Below are 17,500 nucleotides of genomic sequence, written 5' to 3'. Positions count from 1 at the left end.
ACTGCATAGTTTCTGTGAAACATATCAATAGTCCAGTTGTCAAAACGGATTACCAATAAACTGTTTATGCTAACCTGAAACCTCATTGTCCCAAAATCAATCACTTTTTTCACATCAAATATGCGTGGTAGGTACATCACTGTCAGTCGTAGCTTGAAGTACATTCATTGCAAGTTGAATTCCAAGGACGGGATGTGTTATAATAAGTGAAGGGACAAGGGGTATTTTAAACCCAGGGGGCTCATTACAGAAAAATATCCTAACTGCTTATCCTATCTTAACTTAAAGTCCCAGTTAACCCAGTTCAAATTTTTGTTATGAGCTTCACACACCACAGGAAAACATGTCATTAACCACCCAGCCAAATCTGAGTGATTAAAAATGTCGCTAAGTATATAAAATAAGGCTTCAAAATCGGTTAAAAATCAGCAGCATTCTCTGGTCTGAGACTGTGGGGGCGTGTCTGCTGGAGGCACCGAAGCCACACCCAATTGCGTGGGGAGGGGGTGTGGAGGGAAGAACCTGTCAAATAGTACCGTTCTCTGGTCTGCATATTGTCACACTGGCACTCTCTTTTGTGGTAGGAAGTCACAGCTTTGTGAAAACAGAGAGGAGTTGAAATTACACTTGTCTAATGAGTCAAACGCACAGATGCTTCCTCCTAACCTACCTCCTGACAAACAACACAGGTAAAACTGTAGCTACTCTATACCAACGCGCCAGTGTTACTGCCCTTAGATGCAAAATACAAAAACAGGCAACGAGGAATGTACGAGTCTGTCCCTATTTTCTCCCTGCCACCTCCGGACCCATTCCTATCCCTAACAGGCGATCCTGTCGTCCCTTGGGATCAATGGAAAAAGTTGTTTTAAATGTACCTTTTAGTCACTGGCTTGAACAGCGCTGATAGCGCGAAGAAGCGTACACTACCGGAGTTGATAATCGGGACAGACTCATCCACTCTCGTTGGCAATGTTATGTGTGAGAATATTCTCACACATAACATTGCCAACGAGAGTGGATGAGTCTGTCCCGACGAGCACTCGGCTTCAACTTTCCCGCAACATATCCAACAGAACTGGAATGTTCAGCCAGTAGCCGCCGAGCACCGCTTCACTGGGAGAGGGTGCGTCTTTCTCCAGCTGCAGCTGGTCTAACTAACCATCCCCCTCGCTCCCACCTCCCGGTCTCCCGCTGGACAAATATACTGTCACCATTACCGGTGAACCCATACGCACATCAGGTGCCACAAATATGGCAGGCAGTTTCTGTATAGTTAACGCTTATAGTCATAATATATCATCCGTAACGTTATTTGGTGGGTGGTCGCCTGGTCGGTGCTGCTAGCTGTTAGCTAGACTAAGGTTATATACACACTCCCATCTGAAACAAGCTACATAGCTAATGTTAGCTATAATTCCTCCTAAGATTACATAATTCATCATAGCTGACATTACCACATACATGTCAAGACATATTTTGTATATTAATAGCAGTGTATTTTCCTATTGCTTACGTTACCTAGCTAACGTTATAACGTTAATAAGCTATAAGCACACAAGGCAGCGGTGTCGGCACCAAAGGTTGATGCGACAGGAGAATGGAGGCCGGGGAGGGAGATGGTTGGCTCTGCCGAATTCACCAGGACCAGTCGTGAGTCCGTGAAACCCAAAAGCCTCATATTATAAATGCAGAAGCTTTCGGGAGTGAAATGTTTGCTGCAGAGGCGGGCGCTAGCGGTGACAGACTCTGTAACACCATGGCTCTTCAAAAATGCTAACCATTTGCTTCTCACTCCCATACTCGGGAGTGAAAGAAGCAGACCTTATCATCCCATTCCTGCTGGCATCCAGGAAGGATGCATTTTCGTTTAGATTTATGCATAGGCATTGCTAACTAAGAAAAACTAGCTAATTCTAGACTGTTGGTTAAAACTAGCTAATTCTAGACTCAAGATTGAGCATGAAAACCGGAGATTCAAATCCGTTCTAGCTTTATATAGTGTTAGGGCGGGGATATGCTAAGAACGCCGCTCTACGTCATCCGGTACCCGTTTTAAGCCCGCCCAGAAAATCCGGAAATCAAAACTGGTTAAAAACACAAAACTGGTCTAACTTCACAATTCAGTACTACACATGGTTCATCCCATTTTTACATGTTATCAGCAATGCATCACTAACACATAGAATGTGTTTTCAAGCAAATCTCTGATTTTGGTTAACTGGGACTTTAAGTTACAAAGATAGGAAAAATCCCATATTCATATTACAGAAGCAATTCCTAAACGCATGGCTGTGTCCTATATATCTCAGACCTCCTATCTTATTTTAACTTACGAAATCTTAACTATAACTGTAAATTAAATTCTTCACTCGGCACTCGTCCTGTCTTGCCTGTATCCATGTTTAGAATGTACACGTGACTGTCTGTATCATTGATTGGAATCTACTATTTACCTTTATTTATTTTAACGGCTCTTAATTCGCTTTACTTTGTAATACAAATTGTATCCATCTATTTTTTAGCTAGCGTTATTAATTTTGCCATGGACAAGAAAAGACGGGCATTCAATTTTAGCAGTGAAGAGACGGAGGCACTAATTGTCTCGGTGGAGGAGAGGAAAGCCCACCTTTTCGCGACGTTTAGCAATCAATTATCGGCCCAGGATAAAGAAAATAAGTGGCGTGAGGTGGCGGATGCCGTCACATCGATATGCAGGGTTGTGAGAACTGCAGATGCAGTTAAAAAGAAGTGGACGACCATAGCCAGCGACGCAATAAAGAGAGGGGCTTTATTTAAGAGAGACCAAGGGAAGACAGGCAGGGGCCAACCGGAGGTTAAGCCACTGACTGGCGTGGAAGAAAGGATCCTTGCCGTGCTGGGGAAGGTTTACATGGAAGGTAGGTTACATGGAAACCGTTAGCTAAAACAAGAATGTCAAGCAAGCCAGCACTAACGTTAGCTGATGCTGATGGGTGTCCGTTGTTGATAACGTTACATTGTAGAGAAAACGATGTAGGCTAGCTAACGTCAGCTGTGATTTGTAGGCTAACTACTATGTAACTTATTGTATCACAAGGGATCTCCAATGGCTCCGAGATTGGAGTGCCTCCTCAATCGGAGGAGGCATCAGCTGAGCCACAGCCAGAGGTCATCATAACGCTGAGCACGATGGGGCAAGATACTTGATGATGGGACGACAAGATTGCCAAGATTAAAACATGATCCGGATCATTTGGTTTGAGTAGCCTTTCAATCATTAAATGTCTACGTTCCCTCTCTTCATTGCCATACAGACCTAATATCATAGCTGCAGCCATTTTTGTCAGTTATTTATTTGAATTTAGGACAGGTTCTATGGCATCCTAACTTAGGAAATCTCTAGGTTATGATGGGTTCTGTAATAGCTAAATTCCTATCCTAAGATAAGATAGGAGTTTTTCCTAAATGCAGTTAGGAAACATGTTTCTGTAATACCAAAAATCCTAAATGCCATCCTAAACTGAGATAAGATACAATTTTAGACTTTGGAAGTTTCTGTAATGAGCACCCAGGAATTGTCTCTTCACATAATCTGTTTTGCTCTATCTTGGAAAAATAATAATCGCCAAAAGAATAATACTGCATGCGTAATCACAGAATATATACAGTTAATATACAGTATGCGCTTCAGAAGTGCAAATCAGTTCATGGTGCTTGATGCAAGCGCGCTTGTGCCAGAGCGCACTCGTGTGTAGTGGACCCCCAGGCTACAGACACCTATTATTTTAATAAGCTGACCACATATTTGGAATCTACTGTACATAGATACTTTCCCACCTGATAAAATATTACAACTTAATAAACTGACATACAGTCACAGAGCCAAAATTAAAAGACTGTTACATTGTAATGCTGAGACAGTGAAACAAGTGCATTCATTTTGAACCAATTACAATCGAATATTCACCCAGGCCATGGTTAGACAGACAGATGGCATAATGACTATGCACACACCCAGGAATTCAGTAGTCTGATGGCCTGAGGGAAGGACGGTCCTGCAGCACACGGTGGATGTGTGTCCCGATGATGCGCTATCACCTGCCTGATGCCAGCAGTCTTCCAGGATTCTCCTCGATTTCATTGCACCCCGCCTGCTGTAGATGTCCCGGAGGGAGGGAAGCTCACCTCCAATGAGGTGATGGGCCGTTCGCCTCACCCCCCGCAGGGCATTTCAGTTGAGGTGTGGTACTGCTCTCGTGCCAGGTTCCCGTACCAGGCAGGGGCTCCAGTGTTGAGGGTTTAGTGTACTTGCCCGGTACTTGACGTCTGCCTGACAGGAGACAGGTATCCAGCTGCACAGAGAGACATTCAGTCCCAGAGACTGGACTTTCGAAATGAGCTTGGATGGTATTATGGTGCTGAATGCTGAACTGTAGTCCAAAAGCAGCGTTCTCCCAAATTTCACTCTAGCTGGGTCTTCCCTAAGCAGGAAGCATGGCCTCACTATGTTCGTCCATCAAAGGTTGAACTGGATTCTCGTGGACCAATCCCCGACTGGCTCGGAGATTGAGTGGTTGTGCATGGACGTTGGCTTTAAAATCGTCGTCTACAAGCCACCTACAATCACACCAGCGTACCTCCCAGTCTTTCCTCACCCCTGCCTCTATGCTGGCGACTTCAATTGTCAACACAAGGATTGGGGGTACAGCACCAATACATTCGAAGGAGAAAACCTGGCTGCTTGGGCAGCTAACAACAGCCTGGCCCTGCTGTATGACCTTGCGCTGGTGAACTCAGCTGGAGACTGGCAGGCCATGGAAGGAGACCCTGAGCCAGGACATGCAGACACTAGCAGGATACCTCCGGAAATGGAGATTGAAGCTCAGCGAGGCAAAGACAGTGTCGGCGGCCTTCCACCTTAACAACGGTAAGCCAAACGTGAGCTCCGAGTGCACATCGATGGAACACTCCTGCCATGCAGCGGCGAACCACCCTACCTCCGCGTGACATTGTACAGGTTGCTCACCTCGCCGACACCTCGAGTCACTGTGCAAGAAGTAACCAGCTCGTGTGGCGTTGATGAGGCGACTGGTCCGATCAGGCTGGGGCGCCGGGGCAAAAACACTGCGTACGGCAGCCTTAGCCCTGGTGTACTCCACCAGAGAATACTGCGCACCACACTGGTGCCGCAGCACTCACACCTGCCTCACCCAGGCTCGGGGTGGTAAAAGGATACCCCCTCGGCCCCGAGCATGGGGGGGGGTGAAACATATACACCCAAACGATGAAGTAGAGACAATGACGCCCCCACCTGTCCCGCCACTGTCACACAGGCAGACAGGCAGACAGGCAGACAGGTAGACAGGCAGACAGGTAGACAGATAGACAGGTAGACAGGCAAACAGGTAGACAGGCAGAAATAAGAGAGCCATACCGTACCCACGGTAACAGCCGTGGTGAGAGACTCGGTGTGAGTCAGTCCCCTGCTTCATCACACAATATCAAAGGAAGTTTGTCACAAAGAGACCCGGCAGCAGAGAAGCCTTTTTTTCTTCCTTCCTTCCTTCCTTTCTCCCTCCTTCTCTCCCTTTATCAGGAGAGAGGTGCTGAACACGCAGTCCAGGATACAGGAAACAGATGATGCTCAGAAGAGATATGGTCTCAGTGTGTGATCTAGAGTGATTATTTGATCACAAAGTCCATTAAGTGCAAAAGGGATGTGTTATTTATGTATCAATTCCTGCCTTTCTATCTGTGGTGATATTTATGACACTTCTCACTGTCTTCGGTCTGTATGCTAGTCAGTCGGTCGGTCATCTGTCAGTCTGTCGGTGAGACAGTCAGTCAGTCAGTCTGTCTGTCTGTCGAACGTCCTTTCCATTCCTCCATGGATTATATCAGTGATAACAGTATCAGGGAATATGATAACAATATATGGTATATCAGGGCATGATAACTCTGTGCGCGTGTGTGTGTGTGTGTGTGTGTGTGTGTGTGTGTGTGTGTGTGCGTTGAATTGTTTTATGAAAGTGAATGTCAGGTCTCCACTGTTATAATACTAAGAGGTTTGTGTATGAATGTCCCTTTCTACAGTGTTGCTGCAGATGAGAATATCTGACCCAGTTCTGTTCAAAGGAACACACACACACGCACACACGCACACACGCACACACACATACACACAGAATATGAAAGAGAGAGAGGGGGGAGGAGAGAGACGAACCTCCCCAGGGTCAAACTACTCATTATCCTGCACTTTTCTGAGCAGAGATCTAGACCCTAGATGTTAGACCCTGTGTGTTACTAAGGGCATATCCCCTCATGTTACAGTAACAACGACCCTAGACGTTTGACCCTGTGTGTTACTGCTGACCTCTCACCTCACGTTACCATAACAACAGCTCTCATCAATCACTTCTCCATCATGAACTTGCTATTGCAGGATGGTATGCATTTCTCACTCATACTGTGATAGTTCAGAAGGTAATCAGATTCACAATGTGTGTCTGTGAGCAGTGGACATTTTTTGGGTTTTAAAACAGGGAGTGCAATGGTGGGGGTTATTTTTTAACATTAACATTATACACTTGCATGAGCAGTGTCGCTGTACAACTTCTCACTTCAGGCTCAGTCACTGCAAACAGGTGAGAGATTGAAAGATATTCTATCTTAGGTGGATGCGCCAACGCCTTGTCAGTTTGCAATGCCGTCTGGCCACCGCTAATCCCACACAGGTGGCAGCATCGTTATTTAGTATCTGCTTAATTATAGCGAGCTGATGCCGCCCCTTCACTTTGGGTGTTGACAGGAGGACTGTCAGCTGAGGAGTTCATGCTGAAGAATGCATCAGTTAGTTTTGTTAGGTTGTTTTGCCATTAGACTCACTCGCACTGTGCTAACATGAAAAACGACTGAACAGTCGAATGTTATGTCACGTGCATGAGTTTATTACGTGGTTATTTGTGAAATTAAGAGTACAACAAAATCTAAATGTACAAATCTGACATCACTTCAAAATGGTCAAATATATATATATATATATATATATTTTTTACATTGATTTGAAAATTTAAATATTTTCATCCCAAGAGTAAGAGGTGCAAATGCGGTAAAACCACCACTTTGTTTGAGTGGGTGCAGTGGCGTCCCCAGGTTTGGCAAGGCCACCCCTATAAAATTGATTGCCACTCCACTTGCAACCCCTCGTGAAATATGTGGATTTTTGAAAGAAAACATGTATAATGTATAATATTAGCAGCCAGACGCTTTTGACTGGAGTCACGGCCTCACAATCCAGCCTTTCCCCTGGCCTTTCCCCCAGCCTCACACTCCAGCCTTTCCCCCAGCCTGCTTTCAGCCTCATACTCCTGCCTTTCCCCCAGTCTGCTTTCAGCCTCACACTCCAGCCTTTCCCCCTCCCTGCTTTCAGCCTCACACTCCAGCCTTTCCCCTAGCCTCACATTCCAGCCTTTTCCCCGGCCTGCTTTCAGCCTCACACTCCAGCCTTTCCCCCTCCCTGCTTTCAGCTGCACAGTAACTGCTTCGGTAGCTCTGCCACCCTAACAATTCCACTGGTCCCAACTGGCCACCCCAATTAAAATGTTCTAGGGGTGCCACTGAGTGAGTGAGTGAGTGAGTGAGTGAGTGAGTGAGTGTGTGTGTGCGTGTGTGCGTGTGTGCGTGTGTGCGTGTGTGTGTGTGTGTGTGTGTGCGTGTGTGATACCTCTAGAGCGACGGACCTCTTCACCAGGAGCTGCTCTATGTTCCTGGCTGCTCTGGCCACCAGCTCCTCTGCATCGTTGGGCTCCACTGAGTACAGATCCTGGTTGTCCAGGAAGATCTGCAGAGAGAGACAGACCCAGAGAGAGACAGACCCAGAGAGAGACAGACCCAGTGAGAGACAGACCCAGTGAGAGACAGACCCAGAGAGAGACAGACCCAGAGAGAGACAGACCCAGAGAGAGACAGACCCAGAGAGAGACAGACCCAGTGAGAGACAGACCCAGTGAGAGACAGACCCAGAGAGAGACAGACCCAGAGAGAGACAGACCCAGTGAGAGACAGACCCAGAGAGAGACAGACCCAGAGAGAGACAGACCCAGTGAGAGACAGACCCAGAGAGAGACAGACCCAGTGAGAGACAGACCCAGAGAGAGACAGACCCAGAGAGAGACAGACCCAGTGAGAGACAGACCCAGAGAGAGACAGACCCAGAGAGAGACAGACCCAGAGAGAGACAGACCCAGAGAGAGACAGACCCAGAGAGAGACAGACCCAGTGAGAGACAGACCCAGAGAGAGACAGACCCAGAGAGAGACAGACCCAGTGAGAGACAGACCCAGAGAGAGACAGACCCAGTGAGAGACAGACCCAGAGAGAGACAGACCCAGAGAGAGACAGACCCAGTGAGAGACAGACCCAGAGAGAGACAGACCCAGAGAGAGACAGACCCAGAGAGAGACAGACCCAGAGAGAGACAGACCCAGAGAGAGACAGACCCAGTGAGAGACAGACCCAGAGAGAGACAGACCCAGAGAGAGACAGACCCAGTGAGAGACAGACCCAGAGAGAGACAGACCCAGAGAGAGACAGACCCAGAGAGAGACAGACCCAGAGAGAGACAGACCCAGAGAGAGACAGACCCAGGCACACCCAAACACTGCTAGACACAACCCTGCTGGAAAGGAATTGTAGCCTATATTGAAGCCATATTTTGTTCTATAATGTGTGTCCACACGTGTAGACCAGGTACTGTACTACATGAACGTTGATGGTCAATGGTGTGTGGAGGCGCGCGTGTGTGTGTGCCTTTGTGTGTGTGTGTGCTGTTGTGAAGCTGCTTTGATAGTCAATTCTATTGTGAGAGTTAGTTTCTGCCTGAGATAGACTAATTGCCCTGGTGACTTCCCTGAGGGAGTGGCCTACTCTCCTTGCAGGCAATTAGCAATCAGCGGCAACAGGCCTTAAACACTGCGGCCCCAGACGGAGACAGACCTTAAACACTGCTGTCCTAGACGGAGACAGACAGGCTAAACACTGCTGCCCCAGACGGAGACAGACCTTAAACACTGCTGTCCTAGACGGAGACCGACCTTAAACACTGCTGTCCTAGACGGAGACAGATCTTAAACACTGCTGTCCTAGACAGAGACAGGCCTTAAACACTGCTGTCCTAGACGGAGACCGACCTTAAACACTGCTGTCCTAGACAGAGACAGACCTTAAACACTGCTGTCCTAGACGGAGACAGACCTTAAACACTGCTGTCCTAGACGGAGACAGATCTTAAACACTGCTGTCCTAGACAGAGACAGGCCTTAAACACTGCTGTCCTAGATGGAGACAGGCCTTAAACACTGCTGTCCTAGATGGAGACAGACCTTAAACACTGCTGTCCTAGACGGAGACAGACCTTAAACACTGCTGCCCCAGACGGAGACAGACCTTAAACACTGCTGTCCTAGATGGAGACAGACCTTAAACACTGCTGTCCTAGATGGAGACAGACCTTAAACACTGCTGTCCTAGATGGAGACAGACCTTAAACACTGCTGTCCTAGACAGAGACAGACAGGCTAAACACTGCTGCCCTAGATGGAGACAGGCCTTAAACACTGCTGTCCTAGATGGAGACAGGCCTTAAACACTGCTGTCCTAGACAGAGACAGACAGGCTAAACACTGCTGCCCTAGATGGAGACAGGCCTTAAACACTGCTCCGGCACGCGACCGGAGGCAAGGACGTCTCTGTCACGTATCCAATCAAGCTCACCATTGCTGTTGTGTATCGCCCACCAGGAGCCCTTGGTGAGTTCCTGGAGGAGCTTGATACACTAGTCTCGCACTTCCCTGATGATGGGTCCGCACTCATCCTTCTCCGTGACTTCAACATCCAGAGTGAAAAATTGGAACCTCTTCTCTCTTTCCTCTCCTCCTTCGATCTTCACCTCTCTTCTTCTCCTACTCACAAAGCCGGCAACCAGCTGGATCTCATCTTGACACTGTTCCACCCCTAACCTGTCTGTCACTCCCCTCCATCTCTGACCACTATTTAATGTCCTACTCCCTCTCCCTCCCCTCTCCCCCCGTAACTCCTCCTCCTACCCACATGGTTACTACCCGTAGCCATCTCCGCTCGCTCTCCCCTACTGACCTTTCCTCTGCCGTTACCTCTGCCCTCCCTGCCCCTGAATCCTTCTCTCTCCTACCCTCAGATAATGCCACTGATCTTCTCCTCTCTACTCTTTCCTCTTCTCTGTACAATCTCTGTCCCCTCACCTCCAGGCCAGCACACCCAACTCCACCTGCTCCATGGCTGTCGGACTCAGTGCGTACTGATAGACGGAGCCTGAGAATAGCTGAGCGTAAATGGAGAAAAGGCAGACTCCCAGAGGACCTCCTTAATTTCCAATCTTTTCTTTCCACATTCTCCTCCTCCCTATCTGCTGCTAAAGCTGCTTTAATCCGCTCTAAAATTCTAACATCTGCTTCCAATCCTAAAAAACTCTTTGAAACCTTCTCTTCACTACTCCAGCCCCCACCTCCTACTCCCAACTCCTCCCTTCTCCCCGACGATTTCGCCAACTCCTTTGACAAAAAAGTTAACGATATCAGATCCTCTTTCCCCACTTTCCCCACTCCCACCCTCTCTTCCCTCTCCGCTCCCCCTCTCCTCTCCCACCTTATCCCACTTTTCTCCCCTCTCCCCCAACGAGGCCCTCAACCTTGTAACATTTAACCGCCCCACCACGTGCTCCCTAGACCCTGTTCCCTCGACTCTCCTTCAGTCTGTTGCACCCGAACTCCTTCCCTTCCTAACCCACCTCATCAACGCATCTCTTGTATCAGGATGCTTGCCCTCCGCTTTCAAGACTGCCAGAGTCACCCCCCTCCTGAAGTAACCATCTCTCGACCCCTCTGATGTCAAAAACTACAGACCTGTTTCCCTTCTATTGTTTCTATCTAAAACCCTTGAACGTGCTACCAACTACTTTTGTATTTCCACCAGAACAACCTCCTAGATCTCCACCAGTCCGGGTTCAAGGCTGGCCACACGACAGAGACTGCCCTTCTAGCAGTGATGGAGTCAGTCTATGCCACGAGAGTGAACTCTCTCTCCTCTGTCCTGATACTCCTAGACCTGTCAGCAGCATTTGATACGGTAGACCACCAGATACTCCTCTCCACCCTCGAGGAGAAAAGCGTCACTGGCTCTGCACGCTCCCTGTTTGCATCCTACCTGACGGGCTGCTCCTACCAGGTGACATTAGGGCTGGGTATCATTTCAAAAATTACGATACCAGTACCAATACCAGTACCCTTAAAGTGATACCGATACCAATTGAACACTTCAATCGATACTTAGAATTTCTTTTTTTTGCATTTTTTCCTTAACCATCATGTGAATGGAAGCATTCAGTTGTGTAAAATCAATCAATCAATCAATCCTCCCACATTCAAATAATTTTTACAAGAATACATTTGAAAGTGTTTAAAAGAGTATCAAACTGCATTTATTACAATATAACTACTGACAGTGACTACACATTTTTTAGTCATCCATGACCTTGCAGCTAATGTGAACGGTGTGTCAAGGCTGCTGCTGGGGGTGGCAACATCAGCAGTAGCAGTTTTGGTGGTAGTAGGCCTAGGGGGGTCTTAACATTAAGCTTAACATTAGTTAATAACGTTAGCCTAAACACATTTTGCTGCTACAGAAGTTAAAACTACCACTACCACAAGTAACCAATGCACTAAGCAATGCATTACATTAGGGTTGCTAAAGCTAAGGTAATGGGGGAAATCCGCGTTTTTATGCATTTATTTTTACCATACGCCATAGGCTTTGAGCGTTTTGTGGCATTACCTCAGTGTGCTAAACTGTGTCAACAACTCGCAGTTGCAGTCGACTTCACCAGACGGATTGTAGCTGTCTGCCGTAATGGGCCAATCACACGTCACATTAAATTGAAGAACGCTTGCAGTGATTGGACCATATTACAACGTCTTTTTTTCCTAGATCTCAATAAAAAAGGATCGAATGAAGTATTGGTTTGACTGAAGACGTTTCGATACTACTTGGTATCAGTTTGTTTCGATCCAGTACTACAAGGTATCGAGTACCGATACCCAGCCCTAGGTGACATGGAGAGGGTCGATGTCGGAACCACGTAATCTTACTACGGTGGTTCCACAAGAGTCTGTTCTGGGTCCTCTCCTGTTTTCCCTCTACACTACATCTCTGGGCTCTGTCATTCACTCACATGGCTTCTCCTATCACTGCTATGCCGATGACACCCAACTGGTCCTATCATTTCCCCCTTCTGATACACAAGTGGAGACACATAGCTGGGTGCTTGGCTGACATCTCGGAGTGGATGACAACACATCACATCAAGCTCAATCTGGAAAAGACTGAGCTGCTGTTCCTCCCAGGGAAGGGCTGCTCACACCAGGACCTGGCCTGGCATTGAAGTCAGTGGTGACGGACTGCGAGGAATCTGGGTGTGACCATGGATGACCAACTGTCATTCTCCGCACGTCACATCCGTCACACGCTCCTAGAGATTCATGCTCTACATCATCAGGAGGATTCACCCTTTCCTCACTGATGAAACGGCGCAGGTGCTCATCCAGGCCCTGGTCATCTCCCGCCTGGACTACTGCAACTCCCTCCTTGCTGGGGCCCCAGCGTCAGCCATTAAACCCCTGGAACTTGTCCAGAAAGCTGCTGCTCGCCTGGTGTTCAACCACCCCAAGTTCTCCCACACAACTTCCCTTCTCCATTCTATACACTGGCTCCCTGTAGCAGCTCGCATCCAGTTTAAAACTCTGGCACTATACACAGCCTATAGGGCAATGAAAGGAACATCCCCCTCCTACCTCCAGGCCATGGTCAAACCCTATACCCCCTCCTGACCATTACGCTCTGCTACCTCGGGGCGACTGGTTGCCCCGTCTCTCTGAGGCCCCTGTGGTCGATCGACACGGTCATGTCTCTTCTCAGTCCTGGCCCCGCAGTGGTGGAATGAACTGCCCACTGATGTCAGGACAGCAGAGTCGTTGCCCATCTTTCGTCGCAGGCTCAAAACTCATCTCTTCAAGAAGTACTACAATGATCCTCCCTCTTAAGCACCTATTGTATTTTAGATTGCTATTCTTGCACTTTGCCTTCAGCTGTAGATTATGCTCTTAGTCACTTTTTTTTAAAAGGAGATGCACTTGAGTTCTGGCAAGTAGTAGTACATTGGTTTTTCCTACGATAGATGCAATTGTTGTTAGTCGCTTTGGATAAAAGCGTCAGCTAAATGACTGTAATGTAATGTGTGTGTGTGTGTGTGTGTGTGTGTGTGTGTGTGTGTGTGTGCGTGTGCGTGCTTACCTGTGTGAGGCTCTTTCCAGCACTGGCAGTGTCTGCCAGAGTGACCAGCTCTTTCTGCATCTGATCCACCCACTCCTTAATCCTATAGGACGAGAGAGACAGGTAAACAGCCAATGAGATGCTGTACAGTAACTCACGTGGCACCGTGACAGCAAATTATTCACCAGTTACAGTAGCTCTGTACATCAACCCTCCAATCAGATCACATTTAAAGCGATGGAATACAGTAGAAAACAGACCAATCAGTCAAGTGGTGTTAGCTGGTATCCAATGTCTGTTAAAACACATCAGTCTGGTACGACCATGTTGTTGTCCTCCAATCTCCCGGCGGTCAATACCTCCACGGACCTATTAGAGCCCTCTATGAAGGATCAGGCACCGGGTCAGCCCATCAAACACAGCATCAATGGGAGCAAACACAGTGTCAGCCAATCAAATCGCGTGTCACCGGGTTCAAACCCAATGTCAACCAATGAGATTACTTTCTCAGAGTTCAAACACAAAGCCATCCCAATCAGGGAAGTGTCATCAGCGGGGGGACGGTGATATGTGTGGACAGAGGCGGGGCACAGCCGCGTATTGGGGTCACGGGCCTGGCCGGCGCCGAATCGCTCCTCTCCATATCAAGGAGCCGCCAGGGCAAGCGGTGCCAGGTCTGGCCCGCTCTCGGCCCGGTACAGTAGCAGCACCGCCGGGACAGCCCGGCGCCTCAAAGGCCCGTCCCTCTCGCGTCCCCCATCAGGGGAACCGGACCGCGGGGTCGGAGAGACGTGTGCCTCTGTGACTTGCGTTCCCACCGCGGCGTCGAGCGATAACCAGAGTGCGAGGGTGCTGCGGTCAGCGCGGACCCCGACGGAAGGCTTCGGCTGGGGGGGGGCGAGGCACCGGCCGGGCCCGGCGATGGACCTGCTCGTCTGGGGCTCCACACGCCTTGCAAGAGTCACACACACAAACACACACACACACACATAAACACACACATGCATGTACACAATGTCACAACACTGTGCACACCCTCACACACTGTGCATGCACACACACACACAGGGCGACAGTGGCATTAATATTGCAGGACGGGAGTCGAGGGTAATGTGTGTGTGACTTCCTGTCAGCTAAGAGACAGATAAACCATCACACACACACACACACACACACACAAACACACACACACATACACACACACACACACACACACAAAGACAAAACCATTTGTAGCAGCTCTGCTCTGCTTACAGTTTCACGATGTAATAAGTGTACCATTTGTAGTATCTCTGCCCCGACTCACAACCAGGGACTGAGAGGAGAGAGGAGGAGGAGGAGGAGGAGAGGAGAGGAGGCAAGGAAAAAAGAGCGTCGCCAGTGGAGTCAGAGAGGGATCTAGAACATAGCGAGGGTATCGGGCAGAGGGAAGAGCAGAGCAGCGCAGGGAGGCGAGCGGAGGGAGGAGAGGAGAGATGGAGCGGGCCTGTTCCATGGTGGACGGGGGTTCGAGGAGTAGCTGACGCTGAAGACGGGCCAGCCATGCCCCCCGTCCTGAAATACCCCTGGGTAGGGGCCAGCCATGCCCCCGTCCTGAAATACCCCTTGGCAGGTGATCAGGTTGCGTTTCTTGCCAAAGCCAAAGTACCGCGAGGAAAACCAAAGGAAAAATGTAATAACAAAATGTTTAATGCCGTCTACAAATCTTCTACAAATTGGAAATCATTTAAGGGGATATTGAAGGCATTACACATGAGCCCACTGCCACTCCCACCCCCCTTCTCAGACACAGAATCCTGGGTAATTTAGAGAGCCTTGGCTGCCTAAGCCCTAAAGCTCTGAAGCCCTGAGTGTGGGTGTGTCTGCCTGTTCACGATGTGTGTGTGTGTGTGTGTGTGTGTGTGTGTGTGCGCGTGCGTGTATCTCTCTGTTCAAAATGTATCTGTGTGTCTGTGTGTGTGTGTAATGTATGTGTGTGTGTGTGTATCTCTCTGTTCAAAATGTATCTGTGTGTCTGTGTGTGTGTGTATGTGTGTGTGTGTGTGTGCATGTCTGTGTGTGTGTGTGTGTGTGTGTGTGTGCGTGCATGTGTGTCTGTGGGTGGGGGTGTGTACATGTCTGTCTGTCTTTGTGTGTGTGTATGTGTGTGTGTGTGTGTGTGCATGTGTGTGTGTGGGTGGGTACATGTCTGTCTGTGTGTGTGTACTGTATGTGTGTGTGTGTGTGTGTGTGTGCTGTTCATGTAGCCAGAGGTTTGGGATTCAGAGCAGCCAGGCAGAGAGCTGAACGCCCAGAACACAGCGCTAGCACCACGCCCAGAATACAGCGCTAGCACCACGCCCAGAACACAGCGCTAGCACCACGCCCAGAACACACCGCTAGCACCACGCCCAGAACACAGCGCTAGCACCACGCCCAGAACACAGCGCTAGCACCACGCCCAGAACACATCGCTAGCACCACGCCCAGAACACAGCGCTAGCACCACGCCCAGAACACACCGCTAGCACCACGCCCAGAACACAGCGCTAGCACCACGCCCAGAACACAGCGCTAGCACCACGCCCAGAACACACCGCTAGCACCACGCCCAGAACACAGCGCTAGCACCACGCCCAGAACACAGCGCTAGCACCACACCCAGAACACAGCGCTAGCACCACGCCCAGAACACACCGCTAGCACCACGCCCAGAACACAGCGCTCAGTGTGACAGAGTCCATGAGCTTTGCTCTCTACTGTACTCCTCTATACCTCCTCTATACCTCCTCTATATACCTCCTCTATATATTCCTATATACCTCCTCTATACCTCCTCTATACCTCCTCTATATACCTCCTCTATATATTCCTATATACCTCCTCTATACCTCCTCTATATACCTCCTCTATACCTCCTCTATATACCTCCTCTCTCTACCTCCTCTCTACCTCCTCTCTATCTCCTCGTTCTACCTCCTCTCCATACCTCCTCTCTCTACCTCCTCTCTCTACCTCCTCTCTATACCTCCTCTATGCCTCCTCTATATACCTCCTCTATATACCTCCTCCCTCTACCTCCTCTCTACCTCCTATATATACCTCCTCTCTCTACCTCCTCTATACCTCCTCTATACCTCCTCTATATACCTCCTCTATACCTGCTCTATACCTCCTCTATATACCTCCTCTATACCTCCTCTATATACCTCCTCTATATAACCTCCTCTATATACCTCCTCTATACCTCCTCTATATACCTCCTCTATATACCTCCTCTATATCTCCTCTATACCTCCTCTATATACCTCCTCTATACCTCCTCTGTATACCTCCTCTATACCTCCTCTATACCTCCTCTATACCTCCTCTATATACCTCCTCTATACCTCCTCTATATACCTCCTCTCTCTACCTCCTCTATACCTCCTCTATACCTCCTCTATATACCTCCTCTATATACTCCTATATACCTCCTCTATACCTCCTCTATACCTCCTCTATATACCTCCTCTCTCTACCTCCTCTATATACCTCCTCTATATACCTCCTCTATACCTCCTCTCTACCTCCTCTCTCTACCTCCTCTGTCCCCCATCCCTTCTCAGAGCCAGAATGAAGCATCTTGTCAATCAAAGGCTTAATGGCAACATCCATTTAGCGGTTACACTCAGACCAGCTGAATTCTGTGTGCGTGTTTGGTGTGTGTGCGTGCGCGCGCGTGCGTGCGTGTGTCTGCGTGTGTGTGTGTGCGCGCGCGCGTGTGTGTGCGTGTGTGTGTTCAGACTCGCTCCGTGCAGCTCAGCTCGGAGTGTTCACCTAAATGAGCCATGTAATCCTGTTACAGGACAACCCAGGATTACACGGGGGGAGGATGGGGAGGGAGTAGGGGAGGATGGAGAGAGAGAATGCTGATTACTACTCCCCTGCTGGAGTACTGGAGGAGGCGTTCTGGGGCCCCTGGGCTGAGCCTGAGTGGCGTTCAGCAGTCTGGGCCCCATCAGGCAGAGAGACCATGCAGATATATACACCATTATACAGTCCACGCGCTCTGCACTGCACCGATGCCCTGCGCACACCGATCACACATTCACCTTGTCTGCATGAAATACCGCTTACTGGACGCAGCTAAAACCACAGCCTCCCTGCAACCTCCGAGTTTCACAATGTCACAATGACA

The 17,500-nt window shown here is 48.9% G+C and overlaps 1 protein-coding gene across 1 annotated transcript in view; it reads right to left on the bottom strand.

Annotated features, from left to right (window-relative positions):
* The window catches only part of LOC311320657 (voltage-dependent calcium channel subunit alpha-2/delta-1), a 97,277-nt gene that overhangs the window by 77,354 nt on the left and 2,423 nt on the right, over positions 1–17,500 (bottom strand). Inside the window, exons 2-3 of the mRNA XM_084452461.1 lie at positions 13,363–13,444; positions 7,706–7,822 (exon numbers count right to left, since the gene is read on the bottom strand). Coding sequence (XP_084308587.1) covers positions 7,706–7,822; positions 13,363–13,444 — 199 coding nt within the window. The remainder of the gene's footprint in view (positions 1–7,705; positions 7,823–13,362; positions 13,445–17,500) is intronic.

Source organism: Borostomias antarcticus (genome assembly GCF_949987555.1).
Source record: "Borostomias antarcticus genome assembly, chromosome: 18".
In the NCBI taxonomy this organism is placed as follows: domain Eukaryota; kingdom Metazoa; phylum Chordata; class Actinopteri; order Stomiiformes; family Stomiidae; genus Borostomias; species Borostomias antarcticus.
The sequence above is the reverse complement of the archived record's forward strand: the minus strand, read 5'-3'. Positions and strand labels throughout refer to the sequence as shown.